This window comes from Cupressus sempervirens, chromosome 2 (genome assembly GCF_028749045.1).
Source record: "Cupressus sempervirens isolate cs-2001-9-10 chromosome 2, ASM2874904v1, whole genome shotgun sequence".
Lineage (NCBI taxonomy): Eukaryota > Viridiplantae > Streptophyta > Pinopsida > Cupressales > Cupressaceae > Cupressus > Cupressus sempervirens.
In genome coordinates, this window is record NC_143119.1 from 761396618 (window position 1) to 761409605 (window position 12988).

Below are 12988 nucleotides of genomic sequence, written 5' to 3' on the forward strand. Positions count from 1 at the left end.
AAGAATAGAAACATTCTATTCTAGCTAAAAGAAAACTAAGGAAAGCTAACAAATAACTACAAACTAACTAATATTAGAAACAATCTAATATTTACAATAGATTACAAATAGATAACCATTAACTAATAATAGAAGTTTATCTATTATCGTAATACCCTCCCTTGATTGTTAATTTATCCAAAGCACGAAGTTGTCAAAAAGCGGAAAAGGTGGATTTTGTCTGCGCAGAGTGCTCTGCACTCTCCACTATGGATTGCGAACCAAACTGCTCAAATCAAGACCAACTTGAGTAGGTCAAGTTGTAGTATCTAAAACCACCTTATCGTTGTCCTGATATTTGAAGATTGTTAGCATCCGCTGTTTCCACGTGCCATAAATGTGACCATTGAACTAATGATTTCCCTCGAGCAAAATATTAGTCAGAGATGCCCTAGCACATTTTTCAATTAAAAAAGCCGATAAAATATATGAAGGCGCATACTTCAAGGCAAACAAGCGGAAGACCCCCAAAAAAATGAAGAGGTGCCTAAAAGAGAGCTCAAAAAACCCAAAATGAATATGTTAGTTTTCGGATCCACTATCTCAAAAATTGAGGCACCCAAAAAAATCGAACAACTCAATTGAGCTCTTGAAAAACCCACCAAGAATCTATAAATAAAAAATTTAATCTAGTACAGAAATTTAGGGTTTCGAACAAAAATGGCCCTACCTGCAAAAAAGCCTAGAAAATGGCGGATTTGTAGACAAAATTGCACAATCTGGGCACGAATAACTAGTAGAGGTTCGTTAAAAACCTAGACACCTCTGAATAGGCAAAAAACGCCCACTTTTTTTTTAAGTGGAAAAAACGGCCACAAAACAAATGCGTGATTTTCAAAGAAATTTGGACGCGAGTGGCAGAAAAAATTGGGCGTGAGTTGCAGAGAAATGGCACCCAACAGACCTCCACGTGAACAATAGAGAATAATCCTCGATTTTCAGAGGATTCAATCGCGCCAGATGTAGATACTAGATAGAAGGGCGCGAGTTTGCAAATCAGAAAAAGTCACGAGAATTGCAGACAAAATGGTGCAATATTCTTTTGGCAGAAAACCCTAGTTGAACCAGAGGTTTTGGAAGTAAATATGCATGAAAATAATTTTGAAAATAAAAGGCAGATAATTTCAACCAAGAAATTATAATTATTTTGAAATTTTTTAGAGTATTAGCTCTCATACCATATTATGATGTAATTAGTAAAATACTTGCTTGTTATTAACAGAGACTGAGAGGTCAATGTATAGAAAAGAATAAAACGATGTTTCCTTAGGAAATGATCATGTTAGTGTAAATAATTAATTATTATTACACTTTACTTAAGTTTACTTAGGAATATGCATAGTCATATGAGTTGTCTTGTTGACAACACAGAGTTAGCAACTTATTTGAGCACATGGTGTCTACAACATCTTTTTATGAGATAAACCTATGTAAACTTATCCTCTCATCATTGCACAAACTCCTATGCTCAATGGAGGATAATCCACCTTTGGTGGACATGTGCTGAGTTCTAATCCGTATCTCTTTGCTGACTCCTAGTCAGTCTAGTTGCCTTTATATACAAGGCACTTCTAGTGTGTATTCATCTCATATCCAATTATCCAGTTATCTCATATCAAAATATCTGATATCCAATTACCTGATACCCATTCTCATTTGATCATTATTAGTCTCTCTTGTGCTATGTATTGAGCTTTTTGATCTTGGTGTTGAATTATTGCCTTAGGCAAATTCTTACATAGTATCAGAGCTATACCAAATTCTTACAAATCATAAAGAATAGAAATATTCTATTCTCGCTAAACGAAAGCTAATGATAACTACAGACTAACTAATATTAGAAACATTCTAATATTTACAATAGATTACACATAGATAACCATTATCTAATAATAGAAGCTTATCTATTATCGTAATATTTCATTCATGTACATTCTCTCTCTTTAGAAGGACTGAAAATCCCAAAGGCTTTCCCATAGCCAGCCTCATGCTTTTTCTGTTCCATGTATCATCAAATCATTTGCACACTTTCAATCTACAACTTAATCACACTTTCAACTCTCTTTCCAAAACTTGTCCCCCTCATACGCCTGCACCAATTCTCTAAAGCCTCTGGAATAACTCTGACGCTTCAAACTCCGCCCACAAGTCAAGATGCCAGACCACCTCACATTTGGTGCTCTATCTGCACACTCAAGAACACAGGCTTTGATAACATTTGGTGGAAAGGCTTCTTCCCTTTGCATGCCAACTCAAAATCTCAAAATACATGACACAAAACAGTCTCTTGATTTTTAATTGAACAATTAAAATGTGAGAAGCAATAAAGTCTGATTCCCGTTAAATCTGCAAATGCAACTTTTATAGTCATGGACTCTCAACGGCCTCTCTGACTACACAACTAATATCTTCCCTTTCCACATCATGAGCAAGCACATAAATTGTCTCTGAGTCGTACCTCAACATAGTTGCTTTCATATTCTACCCATCTGCATTTGATGGAATGTCTATTTGTATCCCATTGACCACTGTCCCTGCAGCTTCCTTCATCCTTTCTCTCGGTCCTTTTTTATCTATACTCCTATTGTGCATGAGTTTGAAAATTGTCTTACTTCCTCCTATTGCTTCTTCTCATCACCTCCACAACATTGTCTCCCTCCCGTTCCTATGCTATCTCCTTTCCCACTCTTCTCATACTCCCTCCACCCTGATGCCAGTTATTGACATCTTACGCTCCAACTCCCACTGGTGTCTTCATGTATTCCTCCCACATTCTTTTTACTTCTTCACTTGTTTCTCCCTTTCACTGTGGGTACCAGTCCACTCTCCTCTCCCACAAATCAAGGCTCCCTTTCCTTATCCCATCCCCCTTAGCATTGAGATCGGGAGCTGTCATTGCTTCCTCTATCCTCTACATAGCTGCCACCACTTTCCTTGTGCACTTCCTATCCTCCTCCTTTGTGCCCTGGCACTCTCCCTTTTCACCACAATGCTCTCTATCTCCTTAACTTCCTTTGCCAGTTTCTTTCTTCCCTCCTCACCAAACCCTTCTACTCCCTCCTGTAATGTCATTTCAAATTTTTACCGTTTGGTCTAAGTGAAACTGATCTTGTTTTGTAATTGAAGTTGAATGGCTATAACACCCGTCCATTACATTTTTTCCAAGGTTTCTAAAGTTGTTCAACCAAATCTATTTCTTGCACATTTGTGGCCATGACAATTCACAAATTTTCTCTATATTTCTGCAATTTCCATACATATCTGCCAGCAGAGCTGTAATTGTGTTAACATACCTCCATCCTTTGCATTTCACTGGATTCCCACTCCCTCTTTCAAAACCCCATTTTGGCATAGGCAATGATAATGCCTTCAAATGTTTGGAGTTGAACTTGAGAGGTCTATAGTAAGGAAGTTTTTAGCAGTGATTTGGTCCCACTTGGTCAAAATACCCCAAATTGTATCCAAACGCAAACCATCAGTCGTGAAATTTATAAATGTTTCATATTTGATTCACTCGTAGTGATTACAATAGCAAAATGGTTGTTTTTGTCAAATCTAATGAAGCTAAGCAAGTGCATGAAAACTGGCAACCACTACAATGCACATACAGTTATCAACATGGAGGGATGCTAAATGAAAACAAAACAAAAATTAAAGTAAACTAACTGGAAATATATTTTGGTCAATGCTGATTACTAGTCTGCCTGAATGCTCCTGCATCTTTCACCAACTCACAATATCTTTCCTTGTAGTGTAATTTCCAGTATGAGCTATATTCCATCTTATAACCCTATGTTTACATTAAAAAATGAGTTAGTTGACAAAAATTGGCCATATGTCCAATGATATGATATGATATGATAGATTTTAATGACGTCCACGAGACTAAAGTAGTCTATGGGACCCATGCAATCGCCCTCCCGAGTCAGGAGCCAAACTAGTCAGTTGCAAAGTTTTGGTTAACTTGTTTCTTCTTCTCTGAATTTTGATAATCAACTCCGCTGTTCTCTTCACTTGATCTTCCTCAAATAAATAGTTGAAGTCCTTGTTCTGCAGAATTTTTGTATAATCAGATCTGATGTCGTTGTAAGCCAAGCATTCCATGACAAAGTGTTGCTCTGTCTCCACTGTTCCCATATTGCAAAATAAACATGTTCTGTCTGCCCACTCTTCCTTTGGAACTTGCCATCTACCAGTTTCACATCGCAGCTGATGTGAACTAGTTCTAATTTGTGCCATCAACATTTTTGCTTTCCAGTTAATAGGTGCCCTTATATAGGCCTTTTCATCATGACTAGAAGTGGGATTAAATTCTTTAATGTAATAAGATTTTTTCCTCCCTATGTGTCTTGTCCACAGAATATTGCGAAATTTTTCATTGACAAACTTTTTTATTTCTTTAATATTATCCGGGCAAGCTTGGATGTTGATATCCCATTTTTGCATCCATTTGTCATTTTGTTTCATCCATGTGCTTTTCCGCCTCACAAGTTTTTCCTCTATTACCAACTTGGGCCAACGATGTGTTTCTAGACCTTGAGTTTTCTTTAAATAGCTTAGCATTCGGGTCAATGCGGCGGCTTCTAATGGAAAGGAACCCACCTCCGCCAAAAGGATTTCATACGGAACTGTGGTCTTGACTTTAAGATTGCATGTGATAAAGTGTTTTTGAATTCTTTCTACTTGCCGCCATTTCTGTTTGGACATACTACCGCCCCACACTTCACATCCGTATAGAATAACCGGAGTGACCAGCAAACCAAACAGAGTTTTCATGGTCGTCCAATCCCATAATTCTGCGTTCCTGCACTTGTTTTGTAAAGAGTACAACGCCTTCCAGCCCCCTTGGATTCTTTTCGATCTACAAGTATCCCAGTTGAGTTTGTTATGAAAATCGATGCCCAAGTATTTGTACTCTTCCACAATCTCAAGGGGACTATTTTCAAACAGAAACTTGTCTTGTATGCCCCTATTCTTCTTTAGTGAGAAGATCATAATTTTGGTTTTGCTAGTGTTAACTTGCATTCCTACATCATGGCAAAAAAATTCTAGTGCTTTCAAGTGCTCTTTCAAACCTGTAGCTGTTCTAGCAAGAATAATGAGATCATCTGCATATAAGAGCAATCTTATCACGAAGTGGGCCAGCTGCACCCCCTCACCATTGGTCTTGTTTATCCACTCTTCTAACTTGTCAATATAAAGCCCGAATAGTGTGGGAGAAAGCGGACACCCTTGCTTAACCCCGATGTTGCTATCAAAATCTTCTGATAACCCTTCTGTCGTTCTGATTTTAGCTTTGACCTGCTCATATAATCTGTAAACCGCTGACGTAAGTTCTTTAGGGACATCCAGCTCTACCATTCTATCCCATAATTTATTACGTGGCACTGTGTCGAAAGCTTTTTTAAAGTCCACGAAACAACAAAAAGCCTCGTTCCCCGGAGTGTCCCAAACTTTCTCTATCAAATGCCTGAGAGTGATGCCGTGATCTATAGTAGAGTGTTTTGGTCTAAAGCCTGCTTGCCCTTTTGCACGTTTGCCTTCTGTTTCAGCCCAGTTGCTGATTTTTTGTTCTACCAAACTACCAAATAACTTGCCAAATAGTGGATTGATCATGATGGTTCGGTAATTAGAAGGATTGTTTATATCTCCACTTTTGTGGAGTGGGATCACCACACTTGTAGTCCATTTTACAGGGAAACCCTCTCTATTGACACTGTTGAAAATCTTAGTGATGTGTGGTGTGAGGATTTCAGCACCCCATTTTAAGTATTCCACTTGTAGCCCATCTATATCTTGCGCTTTACCAACAGCTAACCTTTTGATGCCTTGAATAATATCATTTTCACTGAATAACTCCCCCGTAGTCTCTGTTTCCATGATACTGTGTTCTCTTAGATCACATTCGTAGAGAGTCTTGGCATATTCCAGCCATTTGGTTCCTGTTATGTTATTCACTATCTGAGTTTTTCTCTGCTGAAGCTCTTTCCAAAATTTTCTGGGGTTGTTTTTACCAAGATTAACCAACTCTATTCTTCTTTTGTTCACATACTCTTCTTTCTTCTTTTTAATCAGTTGATTATACTCTTTTCTACTTTCTTTGTTCATGTTCTTTTTCCAATTCCTTTTTGCCATTTTGCACTCCTCATCAAACCAAGGATTGGCCGGAAAAGTGTTCTTGGCTTCTTTTGTGGCCCTAGATCTTTTACACTCCTCCAATGCTTTAATGATAGTAAGAACAAGATTATCCTTGTCCATGAAATGTTGTTTTTCAGACTCTAGATGGTTTCCCGGAACCCTAGACAGCCGCAAAAGAGAGTCTTGAAAAGTATCATGGTTTTCTTGTGTCATTAAAACTTTGCCAGTCGGAATCATCTTCCTCTTCTGTAAAAGTTTTGGGACAATATGTTGATCTTTGAAGTGAGTAGTCACCCTTATCAAGATGGGGTTATGATCAGATTTTAACTCCATGGGGCAATCTTCTATGTCAAAGTTAATTATCTTTGTGACATAGTCTTGCGAGCATATAACATAATCAACAACACTTTGTCCATTGTGTCTTTTGCATGTGATGCCTCCTGATTTAGGCCACTTTTCCATACCATTGCATATAACCATGTTGTATAGGCAGCATAATCCTAGTAATTCAGCACCAAAATGATTAATCTTTCCCGTGCTATCCTGCGAAGATCTTTCCCATTTTTGTGTCCCTTCTTCTTCGAGCCAAACTGGATCTCTGTTTTCATTGTAACTCTCCTTAAGATTGAGAGTTTGGTTGTTTGCTGTTCTAGCATTGAAATCCCCTATTAACATTATTTCCCCTAAAGAGCTAAAGGCTGTTATGTCTTTTTTTAGCGCAACAAACGGATCTTCTCGATCCAACCTATGTTTTTTATATACTTTTGAGCCTTTTGGAGCGAAGTAACATATAGCCACCCTTGTAGAAATCTGATTCTCTGTTATTTTTATCCAAATATACTGCTTGTTTACATCTTCTTTCTCTAAGTTTACAAATCTGCTCCAAGTTTCTTTTATTAGAACGGTGATGCCTCCATGCCCCTTACCATTATCTATCTTTTCATTCCACAGTGATACCTTCTTATATCCTTCAAAATCTGGAACTCTACATCCATCATGCTCATGAGTCTCGGTAAGCATAATGATGTCATTATCTTTAGCTATCGGCCCTAACCCAGGTCCTCTTCTCCAAGGATAACCTCTACAGTTCCAGCTAACTATAGTTAAATGTTCCTGGGTGGGCCCGAGTTCCTATTTATTGCGTGTGATTTTGTCGCTGATTTGGGCTTTGCCATCTTGTAACCACGCCCACTTGCCTTTTCCTCTTGCTGTTTTCACTTTTTCCCATTCCTTCCTCCTTTCTTCTTGTTGAGTTACGGTGAGATCATCATCAAGATATATGCGTGTGCCTCTAAGAAACTTCCTCTTGCTGAAAATGTTATTTTTATCTCCTATATTCTTCATTGTCACTCTAACATGTCTATCTTTGCCTCCTCTAATCCATTTTCCGATTCTTTGAGCTTGTATGGTTGTTCCATGCCAATCTAATTGGTCTTTAAAGAAGTCTTTAACTAAATCCGTTGTTTTCTCCTGTTCTCCATAGTCTCGTAGCCCTTTGACAACGATATTTGTTGCTTTCTCATTTCTTTCTTTTTCCTCTCTAATCTGTCTCCGAACTTGTTTTTCTATGTTGTCAATAGGAGTGTTTGCTGGCCCCTTTACTATGTTGGCCCATGATCTAACTTCTTCAATCTGTTCTCTAAGTTGATTCTCTTTTATTTCCATATTGGCCATGGCATCTTGTATATTTTTCATTTGCGAGTTTTTGTCTGCTTCTGTAGCCTCTCCTTCTCCCATAGTACTTGCTGCTGTCCTCTTTTCCCCTACTTCTTTCTTCAACAATATTAATTCATACTCTCCTTTTTCCATATTAAATTGCAATTTTTGAATTTGTTCTCTAAGTGATTTGACCTCCGCTGCCAGCTTCCAGTTATCTTCAGTAACTCTTTTCATTGTGATACTTTCTATTTGGTTCCTCTCCTCAAGTGCCCACACCCTTTCCTTCATAGCTACTAAATCATTCACAAAAATGTCTGGATACCACGTCATAGGTGTCCTTGTGGGGCTGTAATTATTCGGTAACCCATCCTCCACCATGTCTATCACCTGAGAATTATCTGGCTTCCCTTTACCGTTAATATCTCTGATATTATCAAACTGCTCAATTGTTTTAGAGATTTCAGTCGGCCTCAGACTTTGTTCTCCCTCCCTTGTGCTGTCTGGGGTTTGTGGAATCGGTTTCGGAAGTAAAGTTGCTAACTTCCCTCTTTTTGCATTTTTAAACTTTTGTATCTTTCTCCGCCTAATTATTCTTTTATATTGTTTGGCATTCACATAGATGTAGTTGCCTCCTGTGAGTGGTCCGCTGGTTTGTGATAAGCTCAAAGTGTTTGTGGGCAAATTACCATTTGTCCCTCCAAGATTGAATGAACTCGTGTGTCCGGCTGAGGGTTCTGGAATAATGAGGAAGCTCCCTTGATTCCACTTGATGATGCTGCTGTGCCTTAAACTATCTCCGTATGTCAGGACCAAGCCACTATTGCCAGAGATGTCGTATTTCGTAGCTTCTTTCAAACTAGTTTGCTGTTCTGCTGTTACTGGTGCCCTGACTATCTGATTCTCTGCCACCCTGTTACTATCAGATCCTGTGTTATGTAAGGTGGACCCATCTAGTTCTGACTGTTCCTCTCTTATCATAGGTTGATCAGTTAATGATACTTTTACAAGTATCCTATCTGCAGATGTATCTGTGATTTCCCCGTTTGTTCCGTCCATGAGGACCATATCATTCCCACCAGTGCCTTGTTTATATGTTTTTAATAGTGTTTTACTGTTGTAAACTTACCAATGCCAGGAGAAGAAACAAAGGGAGCCTGAACAGATGTAAAATCATATGCAAGATAAAAGGAAAAGGCGTACCTGGGATCTGCCTGTCCGCCTATTGGAGGCACATATTGTTGTCTTCAAATGGAACCGAGCTGGAGCCCACTGAAAGAGAGGGACACCATATCAAGTAAAATCATCATTTGGAAGCCCGCCAATATCAAAGTCTTTAGTACTGGATGGTCCCACCGGATGCTAAGACTACCGACCAAACCCTTAAATCTGCCCCTGCACTGATCCCGTGTCTTGTGGACCCCTCAATCAGAATGCTGGACCCCTCAAATTTTTATGTAGACCTTGTTAAACTGCTGTCCTTGTTGTCAAAGCTTCCCTTAGACCACGTCTGAAAAGGACTTCTCTGTCGGGCAGAAAACAGTTTTACTAAAGCTTCCCTTGTTCCGCCCTGTCTTGACTGCCTATTGCTGACAGCTGAGATCTATCGCTGACAGCTGATATTTAGATTAACACGAATCCACGCCACTGAAGCCCGAGATATTTAGATTATGTAATTTGTAATCTCCTCTCTACATCTCTTGTTGAATCTCATCCCAAGGAAAACTCTAACCCAGATGCCCAACTCTAATCAGATAAGAGTAAAATGACTGGTCAACAAAGCCAAATACAGCAATCCCAAAGACCAAAGCCCTCAAACTAAAGAAAAAATAAACGTGATCTTTATGGCCGTGTACCTAAGGGAGTCCTAGAGCTAATCCTAGAGCTACTTTTGCCAACTGGTATGAAAGATCGTCAAGGACACCTGCCATTGGCTTTTTCTGTTGGCCTTGGCCACATTAGAGAGTTTGATTGTAGACCTTAAGACAGTCATGTAATCCACCTTTGTCTAATCTTGTGGTACTCTTCTGGAAAATTATCATAGGTCTAAGAGTAAAATACAGTATGGCTTACATAATTCAAAGGTTTACGAAGCATTTGATTATCTCATCTTTCATCATATTGTAAGTACCAAAAAAATCTGCAGATAGGCGACTAATTGGGTAGCTAATATGGCATGCTCATATTCAAAAGAGGCCAGAGAGTATGCTTAAATCTAAAATTTAATCTAATCAAGGAAATTTCCATCATTATAGTGGTAACTGCCCCATAATATTCCATACAAGACCATCCCAAGAGATTACAGGATCATTCTTATTGGGAATTTTCTTTTCACATAAGTGAGAGAAGAAAATGCTGCCAATTAAGGGTGATATAGAGAGGAACAAAGTCAATGTAGAAGAAATGTGCCTAGAGGCCCATGACGGCATTCTTGTGAACATAGTTTCGACTGATGCATAATTCCATCCAATTAAAATGAATAAGCCAATGGGGATATAGCTAAACTAAAGCTTAATGACCAGGTGTTGAAAGCTGTTATTAAATTAACTTTCCTGTCCGTGATTGGAATTTTAAATCACATGAAGCAGGAATTGGATCGGATCATTCAGGAACAAGACACGAGCTGCTGCAAGGTATTTTGGTTCATTGAATGTGCACCCTTTTGCCCTTCTAACTTATGGTCAATCCAGCATTCCAGTATGTTATATACAATAAATATAGTCTAAATCATTTGATTGTTAACAGATTTCCACAATCTAGATCGTTATGATTTCCATGCTTGTGGAATCAGAGTGTAAGAATTCTTAAAACAGTCAAAATTCAGAAGCATGGTAATCATACTAGATCATTTTGCCAATTCAGGTTTGAAGTTCAATAAAATAAGTCTAAATGTTTATTGTAAATATGTGTATATATAAAGGCCCTGGTATCGGTATAATGAAATATGGCTAATGTTCATGACTTGTCTCTGTTATGTTTGACAATGAGATAATCGATTTATCTTCTTTTCTGATACGGTTTTGAGGAAAAAAATTGGAATCTGGGTACTCATTCTGATTGAGGAATTTTCTTCACTAAAAAGAGCAATATAAACGTAGCATTTCTTTCTGAGCCAGTCGAAAAAGGTCAGGGCAGAATGAACGAGATTCAATTGGGTTCGATTTTATAGAATTCTTTGACAGGATCCTGTGCAAACAGTTGCTAAAGAAAAGTGGATATAACACAGAGGTTTCCAAATAAATGTTCTGATAAAAAAGCAATATAAACGTAGCATTTATTTCTGAGACAATCGAAAAAAGTCGGGGCAGAACGACCGAGATTCAATTGGGTTCGATTTCATAGAATTCTTTGACAGGATCTTGTGCGAACAGTTGCTAAAGAAAAATGGATATAACCCAGCGGTTTCCAAATAAATGTTCTGAAAATGAGAACCTTTCGTAAAAAAATCTTACAATTCTAACAAGGACAAAATCAGATTTATCTCTAAAAGGCGGCCAAAATCAACCGCCCCCTATTTAAATCACCATTACCAGACACTGTTACATCATAGCTTTTTAAAATAGTATCTTTCTCTAAGGTTAAGGATGAAGATCCCGATCTCAAAAAACTTGGACGAATCACCTATGCTTCAAATTATTAAGTGCGGATGCCCAAAAAGGATTGCCAATTAATCTTAAACTAAATTCTGATTTACGGCAACTTACAGATAATGCTAAGTAGAAGATGAGTTTGAAGGAAAATTTGCGAAGCTCTCTGAAGACCAAATAACAGAGCACGATAAATGCAGATCCCGACAAGGATAATGCCGATAAACCCACGTTAAGCGCGTTCAAAATCTGCTTCTCTCCTGCGGTCAAGTCTGCCGCCATATCGCCCCAATATTCGAGCGACAGTCTCACCAGTTTTCAATTATCCCGATCCCGAAGTAACGCATTATGATATAAAATTAATGCAAGAGGCCTCAAAGAGAAATCGTAAATTACAGGCTACTTGTTCAGACCAGGTAGAATGAGAAACGAAGAAACTCCGTGTTAAAAAACATCTTAACCTCAAATTCTCCAGAATCGATCATAAGATTGTTGCTTGAAGGGGGGTTTTCTTTGTAACGCATATGGCGAATTGTCTTTAAGGACCGCTATGTTGCATTCCAGCCATAGTTTTAAGAGTTTCAACCTTTGAAATTTATCAATTCCAGCCATTGTTTAGAAGTTTTGACCTTTTAAATTACTATTAAGGTTAATAATTTTATTTTATTTTTAAAATGAATTCATGTCATTATCAACACATTATTTGGTCGAAATTCAGACAATTTGAATACCAACTCGGTGCTTTGTTTTTTTAGGCTATTTTTATTGGCTTAGTCATGTATATGAGGTGCAAGTGTGGAATTTGATGGTCACTTCTACATGTCATATGAAATTTTTGTAGCATTTTTTAATTTCTATGTTTCTATCTTCAAGTTAAATTGTAATATTGTTGTTGTAATGATTTAACTTCGTAGTTTTTGAGTCATATTCATTGACTCTTGTTTTGTGAATAGTGGTGACATAAGAACCTATCTATAACATATAGCACGTATTTCATCTACATGATATTTTGAGATGAAACATTAAGTCTTCTCATTCTGATATGATATGATAGATTTTAATTACGTTCACGAGGCTAAAGTAGCCTATGGGACCTAAATGATCACCCCCCCAAGGCAGGAGCAAAACTACTCTAGTTGCAAAGTTTTGGTTAACTTGTCTCTCCTTCTCTAAAGTTTGATAATCAAAGCCATTGTTCTCTTCACTTGATCTTCTTCAAATAACTAGTTGAAGCCCTTGTTCTATAATATCTCTGTATGACCAGATCTAATGTCATTGTATGCAAGGCAATCCTTGACAAAGTGTTGCTCTGTCTCTACTGCTCCCATATTATAGAATAAACACATTCTGTCTGCCCACTCTTGCTTTGGAACTTACCATCTACCAGTTTCACATCACAGCTGATGTGAACTAGTTCTTAGTTTCGCCATCAGTATTTTTGCTTTCCAATTAATAGGTGCTCTTATATAGGCCTTTTCATCATGACTAGAAGTGGGGTTAAATTCTTTAATGTAATAAGATTTTTTCCGCCCTATGTGCCTTGTCCATTTTTTATTGTGAAATTTTTC

The 12988-nt window shown here is 37.9% G+C and overlaps 1 protein-coding gene across 1 annotated transcript in view; it reads right to left on the bottom strand.

Moving 5' to 3' along the window:
* GCR1 (G-protein-coupled receptor 1) overlaps positions 1–12029 on the bottom strand; it is an 87959-nt gene extending 75930 nt beyond the window's left edge. The window contains exon 1 of the mRNA XM_089815429.1: positions 11538–12029. Coding sequence (XP_089671555.1) covers positions 11538–11702 — 165 coding nt within the window. The 5' untranslated portion in view covers positions 11703–12029. The remainder of the gene's footprint in view (positions 1–11537) is intronic.
* Between the last annotated feature and the right edge of the window lie 959 nt (positions 12030–12988).